The sequence below is a fragment of the Urocitellus parryii genome, chromosome 1 (assembly GCF_045843805.1).
Source record: "Urocitellus parryii isolate mUroPar1 chromosome 1, mUroPar1.hap1, whole genome shotgun sequence".
Lineage (NCBI taxonomy): Eukaryota > Metazoa > Chordata > Mammalia > Rodentia > Sciuridae > Urocitellus > Urocitellus parryii.
Genome location: NC_135531.1, coordinates 283,795,878 through 283,823,232, shown reverse-complemented (window position 1 = coordinate 283,823,232; position 27,355 = coordinate 283,795,878). Strand labels below are relative to the sequence as shown.

At 53.2% G+C, this 27,355-nt stretch overlaps 1 protein-coding gene and 1 pseudogene across 1 annotated transcript; one reads left to right on the top strand and one right to left on the bottom strand.

Annotated features, from left to right (window-relative positions):
- The window catches only part of LOC113201173 (EEF1A lysine methyltransferase 2 pseudogene), a 27,401-nt pseudogene extending 10,343 nt beyond the window's left edge, over window positions 1-17,058 (bottom strand).
- Stk25 (serine/threonine kinase 25) lies at window positions 16,723-27,355 on the top strand. Its single transcript, XM_026414795.2, has 12 exons — window positions 16,723-16,877; window positions 16,999-17,086; window positions 21,002-21,232; window positions 21,898-21,954; window positions 22,413-22,521; window positions 23,762-23,919; window positions 24,006-24,191; window positions 24,322-24,467; window positions 24,758-24,872; window positions 25,086-25,157; window positions 26,185-26,321; window positions 26,799-27,355. The coding sequence occupies exons 2-12, from the start codon at window positions 17,057-17,059 to the stop codon at window positions 26,836-26,838; spliced, it is 1,281 nt and encodes a 426-aa protein (XP_026270580.1). The 5' UTR covers window positions 16,723-16,877; window positions 16,999-17,056; the 3' UTR covers window positions 26,839-27,355.

The window sequence follows — 27,355 nt, the reverse complement described above, 5'->3', positions numbered from 1 at the left end:
TACACCCACTGTGGGCAGGGAGGTAGCATCAGTGGAGTGTTGGCATCAGTGGAGGTAGCCTGTTGACCACCTGCTGGGCATGCCATTCCCTTGCCTAGTGGTTGCCCCCCCCCCCCGCCCGATGGCTCTGGCAGAAGCCTGGCACATCTCTTTGACTGGGCAAAAGCCTGCAATCTCTGGCCCTGTTTTCCCAGAGTTAAAACCCTGCCTTCCATCACGGCTCTCCTTTGATGGAGTCCGTAGAACCTGTTTTAATGTGGTGGCTATGGCTGATCCCTGCAGATGTACCTGCCTGACACTGGCACAAAGGTGGATATAATCAGCAAGGCAACTGAATCACTTCTTGGCAAACTTTATTAGCATTTTCAAAAGCTGGAGGTTTGGGGCTGGGGATGTGGCTCAAGTGGTAGCTCGCTCGCCTGGCATGTGTGGGGCACTGGGTTCGATCCTCAGCACCACATAAAACAAAATAAAGATATTGTGTCCAACTACAACTAAAAAAATATTTTAAAAAAAAGCTAGAGGTTTAACTAATACCTCAGAGTCCTCCGAATCTCTGATCATGCAATCTGTGGCTTGGTATAAATGTGCCACTGTTACCACTGTTGGCCAGTAACGAGTCCTTGCTTCTCTGATGTTGAAGAATAACACCAGAAAAGCACGCCGAGGCAAGGTCAAAGTAGAAATTAGAAGTTTATTAAAGGACAGCAGAAGAGACTTCTCCCGGAGGAAGAAGGGGACCCAAGAGGTGGAATCCGTGGAAGTGCGGCTGTCTCCCCTTTTTATAGTTTTGGTGATGGAATAAGGGGGAAGGGTTGGGACATGGGTGATCTGGGCAGGAAGGACTTCATTATCACTTCTTGGGATGGGCTGTCTCCAAATCTGCTGGGGCTGTTTCTTGGGTTCCATTAACATTTCTTTGGGGTGGACTTTGGCCTAGGGCCTTTCCTGGAGTTGTCCTATGTTTCCCAGCATGGCCTCCATTTTAGATTTCACTCGATATGATATTAGACCCAATTTACCTAACTACACTGACTACCTAATTTTAAATCTGGCTTCATTCCCCCCTCTAATTTGGGAACTCCTTACTGCTGTAAGGAAAGGGGGCAAAGATCCTTTTAATTCAACACAATTTCCTAAATCTTACACACTGAGGGGAACAGATACCATATCATAATTTACTATCCTTGCCCAAGTTAATGCACTGGTACACCTAGTGAAATCTTTTCAGGCTACCCAGTTCAAAAATTGATGAAAAAAATAAAACTAAATGATTGGGAGTTACTTGCCAACTTGGAAGTAGGGTTCTTTTAATTTTCTATCCTAAGTATTTAAGTTCTCTGGCGTGAATTATCTGAAATCAAAAACTAAACAATTACCTAACCCCAACTTTTAACTGTAAGATTATGCAATGCTTCAAACTCATTTAGATACCAGATTGTTACAATAAGAAAATCATCTTTTAGATACACATTTAGCCTAGATTATCCCCCAAGAAACAATCTATAATAACCTTTAAAATAGAACAGATAAGAAAAAATCTCTCCAGGTTTTTAACTCTCATTTAATTATGACTTCTACATCAGTGGCACCATAGATTTTCCTGCGAGTGGACCAGATGTTCTCACCTAGGGGCAACCAGAAGTGTAAAATCAAGGGTCTCAGTGTGACTGACTTACTGCATTCAGTGTCCCTTCTTTTTAAGTAGACAGAGATGGAGCAATCCTTACAGTGCAGGGAAGAAATGAGGAGGTTCCCCAAAGCGAAATGGCTTTGGCAGCTGCTGGGAGCCCCTCAGTCTCTCCTTTTACTTACCGGATTAGCTCCTTTGGATAGATCCGATCCCAGGCAATCTGCATATCTCCTAACCTTCCAGTAGAGTCAGTTTCTATCTGCCTTAGGTCTTGAAGGGGGAAGGGGGTATGTACTTTGATCGGCCCAAATTTTCCTGTAGAGGTAATATATTTGGTTTGCCTGTTGGGGCAGACGCAGGGAGGCCAGCAGATGGAGATTTTGTGGGTCCTCCTGAGTTTTTCCTCAGTGAGTCCCCAAGATTTTTTCTCTTCATGGCAGACATCATAGGTAAGTCTACTTTACACTGTTGGCATAATTTAGGATTTTCCCTTAGAGCAAAGAAAATCTAAACATACGGCAACTCACACCATTTCCTTTTTTGTAAATTTTATCAGACTGTAAAATTGTATTAAAATTGATATTTCCCTCTGGTGGCCAGGTTTCTCCATCAGAGAGTTTGTATTGAGGCCAGGCCAAGAAAATGAGGCGCTTGTTCTTGAGCAGCTGAGGTTCAAATCTATCCCAATTTTTCAATACGCAGGCTAGTGGTGCACCTGGCGTATTGGAGAAAGAGAAGCTCCCGTCTGAGTGAGAAGAAAACAGGACTCAGGCGCCCACGCTGCGCCGGAGAAAACTGTTCTCCTTAGGGACGTCTCCCTAACCTTGGGCTTCCTAAACGGTCCAGAAAACCTGTCTCTCACCTGGCTTTGCCAAGGGGTTTCTGGTCCCCTTTAGCAAAGTGCTAGGGTCTCAGTTGGCCCTGTACCAGAGACCCTGGGAGGATTCAGACTTAAGGGCCTTACTGCTTTCCTCCCGGCCACTAAAAACCCATTGCAAAAGAGAATCGTGTGCTCTTTTGTTGCCTTTGCTCTGTAGACTAAAGGAACCGCCTAAGGGTTAAGGGATATCTACTGGTTGTAAGGTAGCAGATTACCGGAGGAGTTGATTCTAAAAATGCCTCTCTAGCAGCTAAAGGAACACAGCACATTTTAAACATTGGGGCGGTAAAACAGACTAGTGAAAGTTACCTATGCACCCTAGGGAACCTGGGCAGATTTTTCTAATTATCTCATGCCTTTCTCAGTCCTGCAACCTGAATTGCTCACATTTCTGACCTGCGAAGGAAGGGGAGCATCCAGGAGGAATGGATGCGGGGCTGGCAGTGTTGCGTAGCCCATACGGAGGCAAATGTGATTGGGGCTTTCCCTCAGTGCCATTCATCTACCGATCACCTTAGATACCCCTGAGGGCTGTCAGGAGGGGGCTCAAGAGAAAGGAACCTTAGGAATACGTCTGAGTGTAGCCCAGACCGGAATTCCGCAGTTGTTCCAAACTCTTTCATCCACCTCCACGCATCCGAGGCAGATTGGGATTCGGGACACTGTGTACTCATGCCAATTGCTCTCCGGGCCCAGACAGAAAAGTTGGAAGTGGCTTTGGCAGAACCCAACATACCTGCTCTGTACCGAACAGGTGATTGAGAGCTGCCCAGGCCGGGAAACCTCTCACCCGAGTCTTGAAGAGTGGCGGCTGCACTAATTGCATTTAAGTAGCCGTCGGGTGCCCACCTTCCCTCCAGAAAGAAAGAGAGAAAGATGCACCTTAAACAGACATGAGGTGCGTGCACTTACCTCAGTGTAGAACCTCGGTCTAGGGCGTCCAATATGTTACCGCTGTTGGCCGGTGATGAGTCCTTGCTTCTCCGATGTTGAAGAATAACACCAGAAAAGCACACCGAGGCAAGGTCAGAGTAGAAATTAGAAGTTTATTAAAGGACAGTAGAAAAGACTTCTCCCGGAGGAAGAAGGGGACCCAAGAGGTGGAATCCGTGGAAGTGCAGTTGTCTCCCCTTTTTATAGTTTTGGTGATGGAATGTAGGTGGGAAGGCCCAAGGGGTGAGACACAGGTGGGCCAAACAAGTAATATGGGTAGAAAGGACTTCATTATCACTTCTTGGGATGGGCTATCTCCAAATCTGTTGGGGGCTGTTTCCTGGGTTCCATTAACATTTCTTTGGGGTGGACTTTGGCCTAGGGCCTTTCCTGGATTTTATTCACTTTCCATGAGTTGTCCTATGTTTCCCAGTGTGGCCTCCATTTTAGATTTCACTCGATATGATATTGGACCCGATTTACCTAACTACACTGACTACCTAGTTTTAAATCTGGCTTCACCACAAGCCCAAACAATTCTCTGGTCCCTGTTGGATTTGACTGAAATCTAGAGGTTTTTCTCCTTTATTAGGTAAGTCTATCCATGCCCTTCTGGCACATGCATTAATCTGATTATAAGCTTGCAAATCATAATTTAACTGTTGTCCAAAACAGTAAATTTTCCCATCTCAGTCCATATGTACACCATAATAATTCCATGCCTTCTATTAACTTCTGCCTGCTCAGAGTAAAAATTCATCAGTTAGATTGCCATAGCAAATAATCACCTCCTGAAAGACATGCTTTTGCTAGCGTGACCCAGTTATAAGGCAGCAAAATGTCACTACATATAGATTCTATGAGGCTTTGAAGAAAAAGGTGAGTTCAGGCCATATGATGAAAAAAATATTATTTTTTTTAATGTTTTAAAAGAAATGGCAGTATGAACTGGTACACATTGGTTTGGGCCACCTATCAGCTTGAAAATTGGAAATAGTTTAAATCCTGAGATATCTTTTCCCTCCTGTAAAGTGGTTGAGACCACATTGGAGTAGGGAAAGGTCTGTGGCTGACAGGTTCAAGGGTGTAAGCCTTGGTCTTCCCCAAGGGAGAGTGGTTGGGGCAGGACCATTTAAATGCGGTGGTCTGCTTCTAATTCAAGCACTTCCTCTGAGAATCCTCTTCCATGTCTCTCAGCTCTGGCACTTTCCCCATCTCCATCTCTGGGCCTCTCTCTTCCTAATGAAATTTGATCTGGGCTGCTTCTCTGCCTTTTGGGGCTGTGAACAATGAATTTTGCTCAGCTGTGCCAGCAGGCTGTATTCTGACTTCCCAGTTACAAACCAGATGTGACTTTTCTTTGCCCTTAACTTTTCTGCCTGTCTTAGGTGTGTTAGGTTACCTGCAGACAAAGAAGCCCTAGGTGCTGAGCAAGCCTGTTCACTAGGTCTGACTTTTAACTGCATCTCTAAGGCCTGTAAGTAAGTGGCCCGTAAGTAAGTCTCCCGAAGACCATCAACCAAAATCTTGGGCAGAATATAAACACGTCTCTACTGCAGCCCTATTTTTTTTTACATTTTCAATCATATGTAAATCAAGTGATTCCCCTTCACAGAACCATGGGCATATTTCCCTAATCTTCTTAAGAACTGAGTGAGCTGTGATCTTTATCTTTTCCCTTTTGATTTATTATCATCTTCAGAATTTCAAAATAAATTTATTTCTCTGAAGACAAAGAGTTCCCCATGCTTAACATCCCATGATAAATAAACTTTTCTCTCTCCTTTTTCTCTTACTATACTAATTGCTAATTCACAAGCGAGCTTTTCCTGTGAGAGAGAGACACTCACTAGTTACCTTTGAATTCCTCGAAATGAGGATTCTTGTTCCAGGCACCAGTTCCTGCCCAGGTCCCAAGAGGGCGGTGGGCCTGGGGTTTCCCAGGGGAGAATGGGCTGGCTGGGAAGTAAAAGGTAAAAGAAATAAAACAGCGAGGGAAACGCACACAGAGAACACAGGGGCAGGAGGGGCAAGCTGATCAGAGTCATGGAGCTTCTGGACAAAGATGGAGCCCAACCTGCTCTATTCATACTGGGAAACAACAAAGGCCTTCCCTAGAACGTTCTTTACCAGAATAGGATAAAGGTGGGCTGCTCAGTTCCTAACAGGACATGCCCATCTCCAGTACAACTATGAGGAACCTTTCTAGCAGAGCAGAGGGAAAGGTCATATCAGTGGGTGATCTACTGTCATGGGAGAGCCACAGGAGGTTCCCAATGCCAGGCCTATCCCTCCCTGGCTTCCATGCCAGAGAAGGTCCTCACGTATTTCATGGATGGCCTCCCACAAGCAACGAACCCAAAAATAGACTGTCATGGTGGTTTGAATGTTTATCCTTCAAAACTCCTGGTGAGTGTAATGGCCATGGCGAGAGCCAAGCAGAGGCAGGTGCTTTAGGAGATGATGGGAAGCAGCCCAGACTCATGCCCATGGAGCAGGGGTCTGCCGTGGAGGGGAGGGGTCTGTCAGGCAGCAGGGGTCTGTGGATGGAGGGGACAGTCTATAATGAGGTGTCCAGACCCCAACAGGGTAGGTTCATTCTCAGGAGGTCTGAGCTGCCTGGGAAAATAATAAGTCCAAAATAATCAGTAAGAAATAAAGACAGGCCAGAAATTAGATATAAAAAGAGGAGCACCTCATGGATCTCCCAGTTCTGATAGGAGCTGGAGCTAAACAATTTTAAAAGGCCCTGATTTTTTTTTAAGGGGAGTCCCTCAAAGGTAGGGATGAGGTTTCAGCAGGAGGAGTCTTGGTAGTCTTTGTTTGGTGCCTGCGTCTCTGTGTGGTGGGGATCTTGCAGGAAACAGGTTGATTGGCATTTTGGCAAGCCACACCCATCTCCAGGAGGCTATGTGATTCCAGGGTCACTCTCATATCTAGCTATGCTTGAACTTGAGCAGTGCGCTAGGTAGGACACCACATGAACCAGGCATTCTCAGAGCAGTGGATTCCCACTGGGAGTTCCAGATATCAGGCTTTCCTGCCCAGTGGCTTAGTCCATATGTAGTGGCACCCCCTTTCTCCACAGAAAGGTCTTAATTGGGCTTCTCCACAAATCTTCACCATGGCTGTCTTTAGAACTGTCAACAAGAGTCTGCAAAAGAGTTCAATGTAGACAAACTTCCTATTTTGGTGTCGCCCTCCACCTCACGACCAGCACGCTGGTTTCATACAAGAGGGTCACAGCATAGAAGTTAACTAGTGAGATCGAAATAAACAAACAAGACTCAATTACCTTTTTCTTTGACCAGGTCTGAGATGGCCCTCCCTCTAGCTCTCACCTCAAACCACCTGGTGGGCCAGCAAGGCTTACTCAGGACTAGCAGGAGAGAGACAGAGAGCCCGCCAGGGAGTGGCCTTTTATTGGGGAACAAGAAATTCAGGGGAAAATTCCATCCAATGAAGGTCGAGGGGGGCGGCATTCCAAGGTCAGAGTCAGCGGTCAGTCACACCCCTACACAGACAGGCTCTCGCACCTGGAGAGGGTGGGGATTAGCTCCGACACAGTTTGGCTAGAATGCCTCACACCCAATCAGGGAGGTGCCCAATCACGTGCGAGAATAGCTCCCCACATCGCCCTGTTTTATTTGGCCACTGGCCGAGAAGAGACCAGTACTCCAGGTGCTGGACACCCCTTACTAGTTTTCCACAAACATATCCAGTATAGTACTTTGAAGAAATGTGCAAACAAGGCCTCTGGCCTTGAGCTGGGCTTCACTGAGATGTCTACATTTTTAAGTTACAACTGGGCTCCATGGTAACAGCTGGCAGGGGGAGGAAAGAAAAGGGAGAAGAAGCTCTCCCCTTCTCAGATGTTGTCCTTGAAGGGTTAACTTGCCCAGAACAATGAAAGAAAAAGCTGCTTTTATGAGAACTTCTGAGCCCCTCCCCTTACATGCTGGGTATAAAACTCTGAAACTACTGGTTCAGGGGATTGATTGATTACAGTAAAACTGTGCCCTCTGAACCTGGCTGCAGTCAAATAAAACTGTTTCCTGCTATCTTCGGTGCCTTGCCTCATTTGTCCCTACAACACATGCACAGTTCACGGATGGCTCCCAGTAGTGGTCTGTCATGGGGAGCAGGGTCTGTCACAGAGCAGGGGTCTGCTAATGGAGGGGTCTGCATGGAGCAGGGGCTGTTGAACTCTGCCTGTTCTTCTAGGCTTCTGTCATAAGATGACCTTCTGTGCAGGGGATGTCTATGCAGCACTGTGGCCTTGGACCTCCCAGCCCCCGAGCTGTGAAAGTTGAGTTTATTTTCCTTATAAATTGCAGAGCACAGATACTGTGTTTCAGCTGATCTTGGCTAAAGGTGTGAGGCATCAGACAGGGAAGGACAGTGCTGTGAACAGCAGCACTGGGAACCTGTATGTCCACACACAGAACAGTGGGGTGCACGCTCAGCACCCCCCCCATGGCACCCACATGGAACCCTAGCACTCCCAGAAGTGGTCACAGAGCTCCTTGGTGCTGGCCTGGGCAATGTTTTGGGTAATACCCTGAAAGCTCTGTTGACAACACAGGCTAGTGGAGCTCCATTAAGTCAGAAAGGTGCCCAGCAAGGAAACAGCACAAGGAGTGTGCCGCCCGTGGGCAGGAGAGTAGCCGAGACCACTGTCTGAGCCTCATGGCCAGGCTGCCTGGGCAGTCATCAAACAGCCTCCACATTGTAAGAAGTGCTTCTCCCACAGGAAGTCCGCCTCTGTACCCATTAATAGTTACCAGCATAACATACCTGCAGCACAAGATAGCAATTCTTATACAATGTGAAATCGTTCTCTTTGGCTCCCATTTTTCTTGGGCAATAATTGATTAGATGTTACTAACCACTCTTTAACTTATACTTTATTAGGGGCACTTTGATCCATTTATATTTTGATTATGATTATGGAAAATCCCATAAGAAATACTGAATGAGAACAAAAGTATGATGAAGGACGTTGCATTGTCTCGATAATGTCTTTATTCAGCTTCTATACTCCTGTTTGCTGGCTTGCTGGTTGCTATGTCAATCTGAATGCAGTTTTTGCCTTTACGTATCCTAAAATGTTGAGGCTCAAGGCTGTAAAAAGAAGTCCTGGCTGGGCAGAATAAAGACTTTTCAATTGGACAAAACTGGGACTTGTGTGTTTTCTGGGTGACCTGCCCTACATCATCATAAAGGGCCAATGACCAAAGCAGGTAGTAATTCACTCACTAAGAGAAAAAAGCAACACAGTGAGAAATGAACAAAGTCCCTGAACAGTAACTCATGAAAGGCATCACTCCAAGGGTTCTTTGTTCTTGTTTCTGATAAAACTTCTGCCATCAACTTGTTGCTCCTCTTTGAAAAATCTGGTTTTTGCCAGGCATGGTGGTGCAGACCTGTAATCCTGGTAACTCAGGAGGCTGAGAGAGGAGCATCCCAAGTACAGGCAAGCCTCAGCAACTTAGTAACCATGTTTCTAAATACAAATTTAAAGAAGGCCTGGGGGTATAACTCAGTGGTACAGTGCCCTTGGATTACATTACCAGTAACCTGCAAATCTGTCTTCCCCTCCTGTGGTCCTGTCACCCGGTGCTGGTCCTCCCCTCCTGTGGTCCTGTCACCCGGTGCTGGTCCTCCCCTCCACTGGCCCGGTCACCTGGTATTGGACTCCCTTCTGCTGGTCCTCCCCTCCACTGGTCCTGTTACCCACTTCTGGACTTCCCTCTGGTGGTCCTGTTACCCCATGCTGGATTTCCCCTCTGCTGGTCCTGTTACCCAATGTTGGACATATCCTCTGCTAGTCCTAGTACCCAATGCTGGACATATCCTCTGCTGGTTCTGGTACCAAATGCTGGACTTCCCTTCTGCTCTTCCTGTTACCAAAGTCTAGACTTCCCCTCTGGTGGTCCTGTAATGTAATGATGATCCTCCCCTCTGGTGGTCCTGTTATGCAATGATGACCTTCCCCTCTGGTGGTCCTGTTATGCAGTGATGATCCTCCGCTCTGGTGGTCCTGTTATGTAATGATGATCCTCCCCTCTGGTGGTCCTGTTATGTAATGATGATCCTCCCCTCTGGTGGTCCTGTTATGTAATGATGATCCTCCCCTCTGGTGGTCCTGTTATGTAATGGTGACCTTCCCCTCTGGTGGTCCTGTTATGCAGTGATGATCCTCCCGTCTGGTGGTCCTATTATGTAATGGTGACCTTCCCCTCTGGTGGTCCTGTTATGCAGTGATGATCCTCCCCTCTGGTGGTCCTGTTATGCAATGATGATCCTCCCCTCTGGTGGTCCTGTTATGCAATGATGACCTTCTCCTCTGGTGGTCCTCTTATGCAATGATGACCTTCCCCTCTGGTGGTCCTGTTATGCAATGATGACCTTCCCCTCTGGTGGTCCTGTTATGCAATGATGACCTTCCCCTCTGGTGGTCCTGTTATGTAACGATGACCTTCCCCTCTGGTGGTCCTGTTATGCAATGATGACCTTCTCCTCTGGTGGTCCTGTTATGCAATGATGACCTTCTCCTCTGGTGGTCCTGTTATGTAATGATGATCCTCCCCTCTGGTGGTCCTGTTATGCAATGATGATCCTCCCCTCTGGTGGTCCTGTTATGCAATGATGATCCTCCCCTCTGGTGGTCCTGTTATGCAATGATGATCCTCCCCTCTGGTGGTCCTGTTATGCAATGATGATCCTCCCCTCTGGTGGTCCTGTTATGCAATGATGACCTTCTCCTCTGGTGGTCCTGTTATGTAATGATGATCCTCCCCTCTGGTGGTCTGTTATGCAATGATGATCCTCCCCTCTGGTGGTCCTGTTATGCAATGATGATCCTCCCCTCGGTGGTCCTGTAATGTAATGATGATCCTCCCCTCTGGTGGTCCTGTAATGTAATGATGATCCTCCCCTCTGGTGGTCCTGTTATGCAATGATGACCTTCCCCTCTGGTGGTCCTGTTATGCAGTGATGATCCTCCCCTCTGGTGGTCCTGTTATGTAATGATGATCCTCCCCTCTGGTGGTCCTGTTATGTAATGGTGACCTTCCCCTCTGGTGGTCCTGTTATGCAGTGATGATCCTCCCCTCTGGTGGTCCTGTTATGCAATGATGATCCTCCCCTCTGGTGGTCCTGTTATGTAATGATGACCCTCCCCTCTGGTGGTCCTGTTATGTAATGATGATCCACCCCTCTGGTGGTCCTGTTATGTAATGGTGATCCTCCCCTCTGGTGGTCCTGTTATGCAGTGATGATCCTCCCCTCTGGTGGTCCTGTTATGCAATGATGACCTTCTCCTCTGGTGGTCCTCTTATGCAATGATGACCTTCCCCTCTGGTGGTCCTGTTATGCAATGATGACCTTCCCCTCTGGTGGTCCTGTTATGTAATGATGACCTTCCCCTCTGGTGGTCCTCTTATGCAATGATGACCTTCCCCTCTGGTGGTCCTGTTATGCAATGATGACCTTCTCCTCTGGTGGTCCTGTTATGTAATGATGACCTTCCCCTCTGGTGGTCCTGTTATGCAATGATGACCTTCCCCTCTGGTGGTCCTGTTATGCAATGATGACCTTCTCCTCTGGTGGTCCTGTTATGTAATGATGACCTTCCCCTCTGGTGGTCCTGTTATGTAATGATGATCCTCCCCTCTGGTGGTCCTCTTCTGCAATGATGACCTTCCCCTCTGGTGGTCCTGTTATGCAATGATGACCTTCTCCTCTGGTGGTCCTCTTATGCCATGATGACCTTCCCCTCTGGTGGTCCTGTTATGTTGATGATCCTCCCCTCTGATGGTCCTGTTATGTAATGGTGACCTTCCCCTCTGGTGATCCTGTTATGCAGTGATGATCCTCCCCTCTGGTGGTCCTGTTATGTAATGGTGACCTTCCCCTCTGGTGGTCCTGTTATGTTGATGATCCTCCCCTCTGGTGGTCCTCTTATACAATGATGACCTTCCCCTCTGCTGTTACCAAATGCTGGTTTCCTTTTTTTTTCCAAATGACCTTCCCCATTCCTGTTACCGAATGCTGGTTTCCTCTGTGGTGGTCCTGTTACCAGATGCTGGTCTTACCTTCTGTTGTCCTGTTACCAAATGCTGGATTTTCCCTCTGCTGGTCTTAGTACCCAATGCTGGTTTGCCCATCTGGTGGTCCTGTTTCCAGATGCTGGTCTTCTCCTCTGCTGGTCCTGTTAACTGATGCTGATATTCCCTCTGGTGGTCCAGTTCCAAATGCTGATCATCCCCTCAGGTCATCCTGTTACCAAATGCTGGTCTTCCCTTCTGGCGAGTTATTGAATGCTGATTTTCCCTTCTGGTCCTGCTACTGAGTACTGGTTTTCTCTCTGGTGGTTACATATAGAATGTTCTCTTTATGTTGAGGACATGCAGTTGCTCTGGGTTGAGTTTAGGTGTGGAATCATTTCCATTAGTGCACACAAGAGCCTTTGGAGGGTGAGCCCTCATATCTTTCCTATTCTGGGAGGCCTCGTGGTCATAGTTTCAAAGAGGCTGTACACATGACCACTGCAGGAGGAGGCATGGCTTGTCAACTGTAGATAGAGATGTGCTCCAAGATGAAGATCTGTTATTCCAAGAGTTCTTACCTGCAGAGTAGTCCAAATGTGTCTCCCTCCCATGAAACTCCAGTGGCAGAGGCAGCTGCCCACATCATTGTTCTTGTTCTCAGTGGCTGAAAACTAATGGTGGCTCTGGACTTTGCTGAACTTAGAACTAGTGCAGTTTCCCTGTCTCTTTTCCTCCTACCAAATGCCATCTCTCTCTCCTCCTCCTTCCTTTCAAATGGTTAAGGTTGAAAATCTCTATGTTCTTTTCTGAAACCAAATACTCATCCTCTGTCTACATTCTAAATGCTGGAAATCAGAAGTGTCTGCACGGCTGTGACTGGACAGAATTCACTATGGAGCCTGCTAGGATGTACTTCCTAAGGAGGACTTCAACATGACCTCCTTGGTGGTGGTGTGGCTCAGTGGTTGAGCACCTGCCTAGCATGTGTGAGGCCTAGGTTCAATTCCTAGAATCACAAATAAGGTAAAATTATCTCCCATCCCTTGTTTCTTCCCATACTGTGATTTTGGTGCTTTCTCCCCTTGAATCCAGGTGGGCTTGCAATAGGCCTAATCCAGTGGCAGGTCACTGGAGAACCATGCACCTTTCCCCATTAGAATGCTAGCACTCAGCAGCCTTTGCTCAGACCAGGATTGTGCCCTGTCCCAAACCCACATGGTAAAGTCCTGTCTTCAATGTGGCTGTAACTAGAGGTGGGGCAATGTGGCTGTAACTAGAGGTGGGGCATGGGAGGAAGGAACTGAAGTCAGAGGGTGGAGTCCTGATTAGTGTTCTTATGACAGTGTAAGCTCATGTGCAGGCACTCAGCCATTGGAGGAGGCACCCATGGGGGCAGGATCACCCTGACCGGGAGCACCTGGATCTTGGATCTGCCAGCACCCAGAACTCTGTGAAATAGATTTCCATTGTCAAAGCCACCCCATCTGGTATGTTGTTAAAACAGCCTAAGCTAGCAAACACAATTTCCCTACTCTCCTGCCCCACCATACTGTGAGGAAGCACAGCTGTCTTGGAGAGGACGTGAGGCCCCATTCTCAGCCCTGGCCAGGCACCCTGCCTCTAGCCAGCTTCAGAATTATTTGGAAGTGGACTCTGTGGTGCAGAAACAAGCCAGAAATGGAAGATCCATGAGCAAACTCGATGACAACTGTTGTGAAGCAATAACCGATCTATGCTGCGAACTTGTTTCCCTGAGGACTACAAAGGTGAAGATGTCTGCAGAGTGGCCTTGGGCTTGGCAACCAACACTCTGCCTCTAAATGCAGATAGTTTTTGCATTATCTGTGCACACCCAGTGTTGCTCCAGAGCAGTGCTGCCCTTGGCTCCCACTCCTCTGAGGACCTCTTTGGAAACCTTCAGGCTCTTCCTTGATCCCTGTGCTCCTGTGTCCACAACAGCATGTGCTGCCGTGTGCCCTGGCTTGCAGCAATGTGGGGTATCAGTGAGCTTTCTACCCAGAGGCCAGTCTTCTAACTCTCGGAAACACGTTAAGATGTCTTTGTACTTTCTTCTCCTCTGGAATTGCGACCAGATACTAGCCTTCAACTATTTTTTTTTTTTTTTAAACTGGAGACTGAACCCAGGGGCACTTCACCACTGAGCTAATCTATAGCCCTTAATCTTGAGACAGGAAGTCAGTAAATTGCTCAGGCCCTTGCCAAGGTGCCGAGGCTGGCCTCCAACCTTCGATCCTCCTTTCTCAGCCCCCTGCCCCTGCCACTGGGGTTACAGGCATGCACCTTCATGCCTGGCTTAGTCTTGAACTTCTAAGTGTCTATGTTTCCCTGTTTATTTTTTGAGTGATTCCTATGATTTCGTCTCCTCACATTACTGTCATCCTCTCCAGTCCACAGCTGGGTCCAGCTGACAGGTTCCTCATGTGGTTGCAGGCTCAAGAGAGGCTCCTGCCTCAGTCTCCCAAGCAGCTGAATGAAAAGGCACACACCCTCATACCTGGCTTAGGTCCTCCTTTCAATTTATGTTGGTCTCAGGGGTCCACATTGGAAGTCTCCCTAAATATTCAGTGATCCTGGGGCTGGCGGAGAACACTTGTCTGGCAGGTGTGAGGCACTGGGTTCAATTCTCAAAACCACATATAAAGAAATTAAATTAAATCCATCAACAACTAAAAATATTAGAAAAAAAAAGTATTCAGTGATCCTTAGCTACATGTTTAAGAACAAGGTGATAGGAAGCAGGTAAGGAGCTAGCATTCCAGAGTGGGTCTTGTCAAATGCTGGGCCTTGCTGTGGGAAGGCTGGGTGGGCAGTCCACTGTGAGGCCCACCCAAGTGCCACACTTCAGGGGCTCTTTGGGGACAGTGAGTCTCTCTCTGGATGCCTCCCTGCCTCACTTGTGCTGTGTGGTCTGACTCACACTTAGGCATACACACACATTCCTGGATCCTCTCTCCACCTTTCCAGGACCTGTACCCGGCAGAGGAGACTCCAGGCCAAGGTTCCTCTGGCTTTGTCACTCACCTTTGCATCTGGACATCTCTGGCCCTGTCTCCCTTCTAATACCCTTTCTTGCTCCCCTCTGACAAGTGAGCAGGCCCCCAGTAAGGAACAGGGAACAGCAAGTGCCCAAACTATCACTCTGGTGCAGAGGGGCTTGATTCTAACCCAGATTGTGCTGTTATCCCTGGGACTTCTCCCCTCCCTGGGCTTCATTTCTTTGTCTGTCAAACAAAGAGGGTGGCCCAAGTACGGTGTTCTCAGGTGGCTCACCCTGACCCATTTCTCTCCAGGGCCGAGTCTCACCTTTGCACACATGGTCACCTGGATCCTCTGTAGCAGAGGACACACAGGCTGTGTTCAATCCTGGCTTTACTATGTTCTCACTGTGGTCTTGAGGGTATCACTTTATCTCCTGGAATCTCAGTTTCCGTGTCAGTTGACTGCAGCTCATTACCTGTCCTGACTAGGAGTGGGTCCCCGCCCCAGGCTGGCCCAGGGCTGGAGCTTGACCACGAGTGTTCTCTCTCCCTTCTAAGGTCAGCCTGTGCCAACAATAAAAAGAATGGTCTTTTCAGCACCTGCCAGGCTGGCCACTTGTCATTCTCATGAGCCACAAGGCAAGAACCATTTCCCTATTCCCCAAAAGGAAAGCGAGGACACCAGGAAAAACTAAGACTTCTTGGAAGTTAAAGATGGGATTGTTGGGCTGGGGATGTGGCTCAAGTGGCAGTGTGCTCGCCTGGCAGGCGCGCAGCGCTGGGTTCAATCCTCAGCACCACATACAAATAAAGATGTGTCCGCCGAAAACTAAACAATAAATATTTTAAAATTCTTTCTCTCTCTCTCTCTCTTAAAAAAAAATTTTTTTAAAATGGGATTGTTCAGGGGCTCAGGTTGTGGCTCAGCAGTCGAGCACTGGCCTAACAAGTGCAAGTTGCTGGGTCTGATCCTCAGCACCACATAAAAATAAATAAATAAAATAAAGTTATGGGACTGGGATTGTGGCTCAGCGGTAGAGTGCTCGCTAGCACGGGTGGGACTCGGGGCCGATCCTCAGCACCACATAAAAAATAAAGGCATTGTGTTGTGTCCATCTACACCTAAAAAATAATTATGTTTTAAAAAACGGGATTGTTCGGTCTGGGAGTGTAGCTCAGCAAGAGTGCACCTGCCTAGCATTGCAAGTCCCGGAGTTCCATCCCCAGCACCATTTGCACAAGATTGCTAAAAGAAAAATTCTATATGAAAGCTGAGAGAGACGAAATTGAAGACTAGAAGTATAGCATCAGCGAATATGAGCAACAGGCGAGGCCCCAAGGGTGGAGGGTGTGTGGCCACTTGCCGCCAGCAGATGAAGTCTGCGGAGTCCCGGGGAGGGCAGGGCCCACGGGTCACACCATCAAAGCCGTGGCAGGCACCTGGTTACAGTCACTGAAGGCACCTCACCGACAAGCACTCACGTCTACCGACAAACGGCCCAAGTCCCTGCCTTGCGCTGGCACGGTGGTGGGCACAGATCCGCTGGCCGGGAGGCCACTTTCTCTTGGGAAGACAAGCCACGAACAGAACAACGTCAATTGCAGGGGGGCGGGAGGTGCAGAGCTGGGGATGCACGGTGCGGTCCCGCATGCACCATCAGAGAGACCCGGGCGCAGCGCGGGGAGGAAACGGGGGAAGGAGCACAGGCCTGCGCCCGCCGGGCCGAGGGCCGAGGGGAGGCCGCCGCACTCGGGCCTGGGCCCCACGGGACCTCGCTGGGTGGGGGGGCACCACCCAGCCGTGGGTCAGGCCCTGAGCCTTACCAGCAGCAGCCCGTCTTGGAGTCCCAGGTGGGGGCACTGAGACCAGAGGGGCCAGGCACTCGCCCCAGGACAGGCCGTGCTGGGCGGCTGCTCTCAGGCCCGGGTGCGCGATCCCGGCGCCGGCCGCGCTGGGGCTGGGGGGAGGCAGGCGGACCGTGAGGACGCGGCGGGTTCCCAGCCCGAGCGTCCGTCCCGGAGGCCCGGCGGGCGCCCGGGGGAACACACCGACTGGGCACGCGACGCGCGGACCGCGGGGAGCGTCCGTCCGCCCGCTCCTCCCAGGAGCCCGATCCCGTGGTCCGGCGTCCCCGCGGCGCGCCTGCGCTTCGCCCCTCCCGCCCGCCGCGCAGCCTGCTGGGACTTGTAGTCCGGCGGCTGCCGGCCCGGACGCCGGGACTCGGAGTCCCAGAGAGCCGCGCGACCGCCACGACGCCTCCGCTGCCGCCGTCTTCTCGCGGGCTAGGGGCCCCGGGCGTTCCGGGAGAGCGAGGCGGCGCTGGGAGCCCGCGGGCGCTGCGGAGCGGGCCGGGAGGCTGGGATGGAGCCCCCCGGAGGTGGGCGGGCCGCGCCTGCCGGGCGGGGAGGCCGGGGCGCGGGCCGGGCGGAAGCGGGCGGAGGGAGGCGGCCGGCGGGGCCTCCCGGCCGACCCCGCTGACGAGCGGCCTGCGTCCCCAGGGGCCTGAGCGAGCGGGCCGAGCGGGCCTCCGGGCCGCGGACCGACGGCCGCGCGGACATGGCTCACCTCCGCGGCTTCGCGCACCAGGTGAGGCTCGGCGGCCGCGCGTGCGGGCGGTGGTGGTGGCGGAGGGCGGCGGCCGCAGGCCTGGCGGCGCGGCCCGCGGCGGAGGGGGCCGGAGGTGGCCCTGCGGGCGCGCCGGTCAGCAGGTGCGGGGCCGCTGGTGCGGAGCCCGCCGGGCACCGGTGCCGGCAGCGAGGCCAGGAGGCCGAGGCGCCTTCCCCGCCGTCTGCTGCTGCGGAGCCGACGGGACAGGAGCGTGGCGCGGCCGCGGGGCCGAGGCAGTTGCCGGCCTCCCGCTGCGTGGCCGTGGCCGCTGGCTCCCAGCGCCCCGCGGGCGGCCCGACCCTGGCGCCGTGGCCGCTGGCTCCCAGCGCCCCGCGGGCGGCCCGACCCTGGCGCGGTGCGCGCTCGCCTGCCGCGGACACTGCCCTGGGCCCTCCGCCGTGGGCCCTCCTCCCGGGGCCGCGTCCTTGAGCGCTGGGCGTGCGAGGCACAGGAAGCGCGCCCGCCACCTGGGGCAGGAACTGGGTCCCCGCTCCTGGGAGGAAACCGGGAACCGCCTGGAAGCCCGAACGGCACCCGCGGCCAGGGTCCCTAGGCCAGGTGGGGTCAGACGGCGACGGGGCTTGCTGACCTGGGCGGAATTAAGCCAACGATTTTCCTTCGGTTTTGCCATTTCGTGTCTGGTAGTTACATGTTGGAGATCCTGGGAGAAAAACCCATCTTCAGCCTATTTGTAAGAGCTGCAGGATCAGCTTCTGTGGGTCACAGAATGACACGGTGGAACTGTGTGCTGCCCTGTGGAGGGAGCACGGGATGCTGGTGAAGGGACCGCAGAGGCAGGGAGCACCTCTGTCCGGGGCCAGTGGCTCCTCTCGGGTGTGAGATACTTGTGACATTGGCAAGAGACCTTGTGGGTGCTATGCTGGCACTTGGCCTGTCGAGCAGCCCCTTGCTGGGATAACAGGGCACAGTGCCCCCACAGCCTGGACTTACTCCCTCCACCTGGCCAGTTCCTGCCAGGTGGTAAGCACCGAGCCCTCCCTTTTGGGTGGTGGCAGGAGTGTCTCCCGCCATGTACATGGGTTGCTCCTCATGACTGACAAGACAATTGGCACACAGGCAGAGCCCCCCAGACCTGGCCACCCCAGGGCTGATATGGAGAACTGGGGTCTCTATTGCCAGAACTAGTTGAGTCTCTGAGCAGTCCATCATATCCACCATCCTGATGAGGAATCATATGCCCCTGAATTGTGAGTTGCTTAGCCTTGGGAACAGGGCTGTTCTTATAATGAAGTTATAGGGTCAGCGTATAATTATAGGGTCTTCTGCTAAGACTGACTGACCCACGGCATTGAGCACCCAGAAAGCAAGGCATGTGGGGCTTGAGGCTGCCACCTTCCCTGCTGAATCCAGAACTCTGCTGTGGCATCTGTACTTTCTTCTGCTCTGAGGCAGTAGAGTTCTGAGTGCCTGGCCTGGGGGTGCCCTGGACAGACATGACTCTGGGCCCTCAGAGGGGGCAGGAGCAGAGCAGTAAGACACTCTGAGGAGAGGGAAGGCCCTGAGAGTTGGAGGGTGATGGTGCCCCACCTTTGCCAGGTTTTCTTCTCAGGCCATCTTAGAAGGCAATGGACTGTGTCTTCAGAGTGACAGGGGATGTGCGCCAGGCAAGTCCGAAGTCTCCAGGACAGCTTCAGCTCCCTCATAGTGTCTTGGGATTATGCCAGGGTGGGTTTGTGATTGAAGCAGAAGGATTGGTAAGGCATCATCGTAGAGTGCCAGGGAATCATTGGTGGGCTCATGGTGGGGGCGGAGAAGGTGACCTTGGGCCTGGTGGAGGAGAAGCAGAGCTGCTGCTTAGACCTGGTCTTGGCACTGGTATTCAGGACTGAGCCAGGAACAGGGTGGTCCCCACCCAGAACAGAACCACCTACCCATCAGCACCCGCTGGGCGGTTGAGTTGGTGCTGAGCCCGCAGACCTCTAGGGGTCTTTCCTTTCAGATAGAGCCTGGGTCTGATTTGATCTGTGTTGCCCACCCCTAGGCTGAGAATAGCCTAATAATCAGCCATGATCTCATGGACTTTTATGGCTCCTTTTTCAAACATGTCAATAGGAGTGGAGATGTGGGGGCAAATGCTGCCTGCCCAGGCCAGCACAGCTAGTGGGACCCCAGGGAGCACTCAGCTTTCTCTGCCTAAGATACCTCAGTTGGGACTTTTAGGACTTCATGGTGTGCACTGGCTTTAGGACTGGGCAGTGAGGAAGATCACTAGCTGGACTGGTTGCCTCTTAACTACTCAAGCCAGAGAACTGTGGACAGCTCAGCCAGCCTGCTTGGAAGGATCAGGAGGCTGCCATGCTGAGCTGCTGTTCTTGTCCCAGGGCTCCTCTCCCTCCCTTCTTTCCATTCCCACTGGGCACACTCTGCAAAGTTCCTGTCATCTGTGGAGCCTGGTGCCTAGAAAGGGGTTACAGAGTGGCAGCTTCTGTGCTTTCCAGGTGGTTCTCTGTGCTGTGCCCGCCCTCCCTCCTTGGTCACACACCCTGGGAAGGCAACTAGTCGACAATTTTAGATCGAAACGTCGTCTTAGACGGGACTCAGTCTGCCCAGCACCAAGGCAGCTGTGGTGCACAGGTGTCTGCTCTTGGAGGATGGGGCTTCTTTCTCAGAAGCATGGTGAGCACACCCCTCCAGGACAGGCCCTTTTGTTAGGACTGAGAGGCTAGCACTGGAGTGGTCAGTGGCTGTGGTAGGACAAGGTGTGATTCTGCCTTTTGGTACCTAGCCACCTGTAATAAGGTGCCATTGGTGGGGAAGCACTTCTAGTGCAAGTGAGACCTGGGCCGGGCTAGAGTACGTCAGACAAGACTCAGGGCGCCACCCTCAGCCCTGGTTCAGCCTCGCCCAGGCCCCCAGCCTCCTGGGCCCTGGGTGCACTGGTACTCTAGGCGAGCTCCTCACCTGAGCCTGTGGAGACAGCACTGTCAGTGGGTTGTGGTACACAGTGTCCTCGAGGCCTAGGACATCTCATGGAAAGAGGCCAGGGTGTGCCCAGTGGCACCCTGGAGGACTCTGCTCTGTCCATCCTCTGCACAGAAGACCAGGAGCCATCTTTGCCTGGTGTGCTCAGGCAGCCCTGGCTCAAAGTCCAGAGTGTGGTTTGGGCCTTCTTTTGGACACGGTCTCTGCTGGCCTGGTGCTGACCCTTGGAGTGTGCTGGGCTGTGCACAGAGCACCTTCTGCACTGTTGGCTCAGCAGCTCTTAGGCTCTGTCCCCATCTGAGGACTGTGAAGGGAAGCCATTTGTGTTGGTTGGATGTCCAGAATCAAGCACCCAAGAAAGCATTGGCGTCGGCTCAGTGCTTCAGGAGGGGACAGGAGTGCCGAGGATGTGTTTAGCCCACGCTAGATTTTTAATTTTTGGGGGGGGGGGGTTACCAGAAATTGAGCTCAGGAGCACTCGGCTACTAAGCCACACCCCCAGCCCTGTTTTGTCTTTAATTATTTAAAGACAGTGTCTCGCTGAGTTGCTGAGCGCCTTGCTTTTGAGCTGGGATTACAGGTGTGTGCCACCACACCTGACCTGTGCTGGATTTTTAATTTTTATGGGAGTTTATATTTTCTAGGGAAGTTTCAGGTTTGTAGTAAAACCAGTGAGAGTTTTGGACCAGGCCCCACCTTATCTTGTTATTGACACTGATCTTTGGTGTGCTACATTGTTGCGACTTACAGACCCTACCTTGTCTAAGACCCATCCTTTCTCCTTGGAGAACAGAGTTAAATTAAGCTTAGATTTTCTGAACAAGGGATAAAAGAAGAAACCAGAGAAGAATAGAGGTGAGCTCTCCTGGGTTCCGTGCTGGGGATGATGCCCCCACCTAGCAGGGTGGTCTCTGACCTGCTGTCCACCCTCTGTCCTGTGGGCCTCTGCAGCACTCTCGTGTGGACCCTGAGGAGCTCTTCACCAAGCTTGACCGCATTGGCAAGGGCTCATTTGGGGAGGTGTACAAAGGCATCGACAACCATACTAAGGAGGTGGTGGCCATCAAGATCATCGACCTGGAGGAGGCCGAGGATGAGATTGAGGACATCCAGCAGGAGATCACAGTGCTCAGCCAGTGTGACAGTCCCTACATCACCCGCTACTTTGGCTCCTACCTGAAGGTGCCTGTGGGGATACGGAGGGGCTTACATGCTCTGTGCCTCTCATTGTTTCCTGAGGCCCAGAAGGATGTGCCTGATGTCTTGTGGGCCGGTGGGGTGGGGGGGGAAGAGTGAAGCAGGTGCTGCTGAGTGCCAGGGTCCCCTCCAGAAGTGCAGGGAGGCCTGAGAGTTCAGCAGACCAGGCCCTCCAGAAAACGTCATCTTGGGGCTTGCAAGAGAGGAGTAGAGTCCACAGGGTCAGCTGCTCTGCAGTGGCCATAGTGACCCAGGTGCATGCTGTGGGCCCTGCTAAGAGCCCTCTGTGGGACCCCTGCAGGCAAAACTCAGAGCCCAGGCTGGATGTGCTTCTGCTGGGCCTGCTGAGGACCAAGCCTGATAATGTGGCTACCTGGCATGCCTGGGCTGTTGGTGAAGTGGGCTGACACTGCTCTGAGCTCTCGTCTGTCTGACATGTGCCTGAACCAGGGGCGTCATCAGAGCGGGGGTCTGGCAAGGCCACTAGAACCCTTCTGGTTTGGCATTCCTGCCAGGGACTGGTCTGGTACAGCCCTTTGTGACCCAAGCCCTAGCTGACTCCTGGTTAGGGGTGGTACTGGCCTATGGACCCCGCACTTAGGCACGCCCCTCCACTTACTGCCAGGCACTCACAGGTTCTCTCTGCCTAGGGCACCAAGCTGTGGATCATCATGGAGTACCTGGGCGGGGGCTCTGCACTGGATCTGGTGAGTGCAGCTACACAAGGCAGTGTCCTGGGACCCACTGACCTGCAGACCTTGAATCAGGGGCTTCTGGGGGCCTCCTCTTTGGTGTCTGAATCCATTAGATGTTAGGAATGTGAACCACTACTCACAGTCTTGCTTAGTTTGGTGCTAAAAGGGGTTCTGGGTCTTAGCTGACCTGTGGAGTCATCAGGGTTAGTGTCCTCAGGCAAACAGGCTGCAGGGTGAGGAGGGACCAGGCTCTCATGTTTCCAGAAAAGGCAAATGTAGTTTTACCTTCTTTAAAAGGAAAGATTCTGCTCCTCCTTTCCCTCATTTGCCCTGACCAGCATCTGATACTTGTTTCAAAAGTACTTAAAGAACACAAACTCCCAGCCTTCTGCAGGGCTACCCCTATTCCTCTAGGGGCATGGGTTTGGGTGCGGGTGGGGCTGAGGTCCTGCCTTGCTGTCTTCTTCCAGCTGAAGCCAGGCCCACTGGAGGAGACCTACATCGCCACCATCCTGAGGGAGATTCTGAAGGGCCTGGATTATCTGCACTCAGAGCGCAAAATCCATCGAGACATTAAAGGTCCTGCAGGGTGGGCGTGGTTCCCCTTCTGCCCTGGGCTATCCTGACCTTGGAGAAGTTGGGTGTGTGGGGCATGTGGCCACCCAGAGGCTGAGCAGTCCAATCTTGCTCAGCTTTCAGAGGATGCTAGTGCTGGGGATGGAACCCATGGCCTTGTCCCTGCTGGACAGGCACTCCACCACTGAGCTGCATCCACCACAACAGAGCCCTTTCAGTCACACATCCTCACGTGTGAAAGGGACCAGCTGTGCACCAAGTGTCGGGCAGGCTGGTGTAAACTAAGTGTTTGTCTTTGTCTGTGGTCTGGGGTATGTTTGTGTGACCCTTCTTGCTAAGCCCAGTTGAGCTGGTTCTGTAGGGAGGTGCATGCTGAGGGTACTGAGACTTTCTTTATATGGTGGAGATGCTAGCAGAGTGAGGGGCCTCCTGCTTGTCCCATGTCAGCTGTTCTTTGGGTTGGGGTCACTCACAGGAGCCCACGGGGGAGTTGCTTTGTTTTTGGAATTCGTCATAGTAAAACCAGATTTTTTAGACTAGATTCTCTGCTTCTGTTGGTGGGTGGGCTGCAGGCCTCTGCAGCCAAGGACTCCTGCTTAAGTCTCAGCAGCTAATTGCAGCAGGGGACGCCTGCTGGCAAAACCAGATTCTTCTCCACTACTGTGTAGCTTTTAATGGTGGGCCATACCCTCCAGCAGCAGACCCCTGCAGCTCACCGCCAAGCCAATTTCTTTTGGGGTCCTTGTCTTGCAGATTAGAGGAATTAAATCCACAGATGAGGAAGAGTAAGCGCAAAAGAGTAGAGTTTATTCAAGTGAGAAGAAAAAGAGGCAGAACTCCCACAGGGCAAGCAGGACATGTGCGGGTTGCCACTTAAACCTACAGTCTAGGGGATTTTATAGCTTCTCACGGGGCATTGATCCAACCGTGCTCAACAGGTATGGGGATGTCCCCATCCCCCGGGAAAAGGAGTTGGCCAGAACATTTGGAACATTTCCGCAGGTTGACCTCAGGGAGTGACCACCTTTATGTTGAGAAAAAGGCTTGACATGAGCCTCTCATTGAATAAGAGCCAGACTCCTGGCTTGTGGGCTCCTGCTGGCAGTGCTCCAGGGCTCAAGGTGCCTGGATTGAGGGTGGCAGGGAGGACTCGGGTCCCCAGGGCCAGGTCCCCTGGCCCTGCACAGGGCTTCCTGGACCCTTGTGGAGCCCAGGGTGATGCCCACTACCCTGTGTTGAGCAGCTGCCAATGTGCTGCTGTCGGAGCAAGGTGACGTGAAGCTGGCGGACTTCGGGGTGGCAGGGCAGCTCACAGACACACAGATCAAGAGGAACACGTTCGTGGGCACCCCCTTCTGGATGGCACCTGAGGTCATCAGACAGTCGGCCTACGACTTCAAGGTGGCGCAGTAGGAAGGGAGGTGGGGGGGCACTGCAGCCCCACAGGTGCCTCATGCTGCCACTGTCCCGTGTGCTGCCCTGTCTAGGCTGACATCTGGTCCCTGGGCATCACGGCCATCGAGCTGGCCAAGGGGGAGCCGCCCAACTCTGACCTCCACCCCATGCGCGTCCTGTTCCTGATCCCTAAGAACAGCCCGCCCACACTGGAGGGCCACCACAGCAAGCCCTTCAAGGAGTTCGTGGAGGCCTGTCTCAATAAGGACCCCCGTTTTGTAAGGCCTGACCCCCGCCCGGCCCCCACAGCTCTGGGGCACTTGTGGAGGGAGGATGTGGGCTCAAGGTGGTCCTCTGAGAGGGGGTGAATGGCGCCTACTGACTGCCCGCCCTCCCTCCCTCCCGCAGCGGCCCACAGCCAAGGAGCTGCTGAAGCACAAGTTCATCACTCGCTACACCAAGAAGACCTCCTTCCTCACTGAGCTCATTGACCGCTACAAGCGCTGGAAGTCGGAGGGGCATGGCGAAGAGTCAAGCTCCGAGGACTCTGACATGTGGGGCCCCACTCCCCAGAGCTGCCCGCTGCCTTCATGCCCCATAGGCTTGGGTGCTTTGGAGGGAAGGGGGTTTCCACTCGAGAAGCAGGGCCTGGGCGGCTGGCTGGGGCTGGGGTCTGGTGTCGGGTTAAAGGGAATGGCCTGTTGGGTCACCTGCATGGTGTGGCGTGGTTAGAGCTACCCACGTCGACTTGCTTCCGGGCTGCCTCAGAAAACATGAGAGGCACTTGAGACCCTGGAGGTCCCTCCCTGCACCTGGGTCATTCCTGACTCGTCCCTCTTTCTAGTGATGGCGAGGCTGAGGACGGGGAGCAGGGCCCCATCTGGACGTTCCCTCCAACCATCAGGCCGAGCCCACATGGCAAGCTGCACAAGGGGACCGCCCTGCACGGCTCCCAGAAGGTCTGTCCTGGCCTGGCCCTGGGGGCCGTGGCCCACCCCTCCACCCCACCCCATCCAGCTGTGTCAGAGCCACATGTGGTAGGGGTACAGGGTGGGCTGGGAGTGGGGCTCCAGGGAGGTCAGCCTCCACAGGGCCCAAATGAGCTGCTTGAGGAGGCCACAGTGGGTTGGACTGGAGCATTGCCTGACCCCACCCCATGTCTCTGCCCTCAGCCTGCAGAGCCTGTCAAGAGACAGCCAAGGTCCCAGAGCCTGTCCACGCTGGTCCGGCCTGTGTTTGGAGAGGTGAGGGTAGGGCTGGGCTGGGTCCCCCAGGGCCACGGTTTTGTTCCCAGACACCTGTCCTGAGCACCTTTGAGTGGGGTCCTGACCGGCTAGAGCTGGGGTTTCCTCCTGTTGGTCTCCAGGTCTCTGGCAGCTGATGGTGGTTAGGCTTATGGGTCGGGATTCATAGTGGAAGGACCACAGACCACTGACAGTGCCCTGGAAAGACCCTTTGTGTCCCCAGACCTGCTGAGGCCCTCTGGCATCCCAGGTGGCTTTGAACAGGATGCACATCCTATGACTTTGTGACACACAGCAGACAGGGAAGGATTGGGGTAGTTCAAGGTCAGGGCCACCTGAGAGCCATGTGACTTCTGGTGTGTCTTTACACGTGTCACCTGCTGGTGGCAGGTGAGAGCCATCTCCAGAAATAGAATGTAGCCAGGACCCCCACCCCCAGATCTGGACCTGGGACTTAGGTGGGCTCAGACCTGCCTTCCCAAGAGCACCAGTCACCACCCCTGGGTGACAGCAACAGGTGGAGTCCAGGTAGGGAGGATGGGACACTGGTGAGAATACAGGAACAGCCGGGGCAGTGACTTGAGTCACATAGGTGCAGTCTCTTGCGTGTGTCCTGGGGAACTGGTCCAACCCACAGTCCCACGGCAAGGTGACCTCGGTAAGGAGGCCCCTCGGGATTGGAGGTCCCATGATAACTGCTGCTGTGGCCCTAGGGTCAGGTTGGGGTGTGTCGCAGACCAGCACACTGCCTGGGTCTGGCCCTGCTGTTCCCATGGTGGCTGGGTGGCGTGTTTTTCCATCAGACTGGACCCATATGACTGCGTTTGTGACCACAGCTGGGAGGAAGCCACATATTCCCTCCCGAGAACCAAGGCCCAAGACTCCCTGGAGCACAGCGGGAGGGTGGGCCTTGTGGAAGGGCAACTGGAGTCCCTCGGCGGGGAAGGCCACACTGCCACCCCTAGCTTGCTGGGGACTCAGTGCGGGTTCCAGGTGAGGCCCCCAGTCAGGCCAGGTTTCTCTGCAGCTCAAAGAGAAGCACAAGCAGAGTGGCGGGAGCGTGGGTGCCCTGGAGGAGCTGGAGAACGCCTTCAGTCTGGCTGAGGAGTCCTGCCCTGGCATCTCCGACAAGCTGGTGGTGCACCTGGTGGAGCGAGTGCAGAGGTGAGCTGCCCAGGGGGGTGGCCTTTGCCCTTTCTAGTTTGTGCTCATGGGTCTGGAGAGGCCAGGCGGGTGTCTGGCACCCAGAGTTCAACCCTTAGCCCTGTGGTCTGATGTCTGGGACAAAGTCCCTGGCCCAGGGGCATGGCGTCATGCAGCTGACCTCTGACCTCCCCCGTGGCTTCCTGTGGGGCCTGCTGCTGAGGCCTATCTGTGGTGTGCCTTGGGACAGGCCGGGCCCTCCCAGCAGCTGCTGGGCTGGGTTCCAGGTTCTCACGGTGGCGCTGCAGGCACCTGTTCCCTGCCCCTCCCTCCTGGAGATGCCCACCCCCGCACTCTTGGGGGCTGGGTCTGTGCCAGTCCCTGCCGCTCCCAAGACCTGAGGCACTGCTGCAGACTGCACCGAGAGCCCCAGGGCCTGGCCCCGGAGCATGTCTGTCTAAGTGGCCAGGCAGTAATGTGATGGCCCTTCCTCCGCAGGTTCTCTCACAGCAGGAACCACCTGACGTCCACCCGCTGAGCACCGGGTCACTCTTCATGGAGAGCCGGTGCTGCGTCTCTGTCCTGAGCTGCAGAAGGTCCGTGCTGAGCTGGAAGCCCCCTCGTGCTGTGCTGTGACTGTCAGGGCATGCCAGCCTGCAGGCCTCACCACCTGGTCGTCCTCCCCCTGCTCCCTACCCTGTCCCCCACTCTCCTGGCCTGGCTGAAGCTACACCCAGCAGCAGGGAGCCCGTGGAGACCAGGCAGCCAGTGGGGCTGTCTTGGCCATCTCGGGTTTCCCTGAGCTGGCCCAGCCCTCCACATTCAGCCCTAGGTGGCCAGACCAAGGAGCAGAGCGGCCGACAGCTCTGCCTCCTCCCCGCTCAGGTGGGCAGGAAGTGTCAGGACACCTAGCCTGGGACACACCGTCCTTGGAGTCATGGTGACCATGTGGCCCTAGACCTGCCTGTGGTGCCAGGCAGGTGCTGTCTCCTCATGAGTATTTGTGTCATCAGACGTGTTGTTTTTTAAGAAAACCAAGTTTCTTGTTCCCTTCA

Excerpts from the sequence above, each read along its gene's own strand:
- Stk25 (XM_026414795.2), top strand. The coding sequence starts at position 17,057 with ATGGCTCACCTCCGCGGCTTCGCGCACCAG. Across the intron at positions 22,522-23,761 it reads AATCCATCGAGACATTAAAG|CTGCCAATGTGCTGCTGTCG; the intron begins GTCCTGCAGGGT and ends TGTGTTGAGCAG. Across the intron at positions 24,468-24,757 it reads AGCTCCGAGGACTCTGACAT|TGATGGCGAGGCTGAGGACG; the intron begins GTGGGGCCCCAC and ends CCCTCTTTCTAG.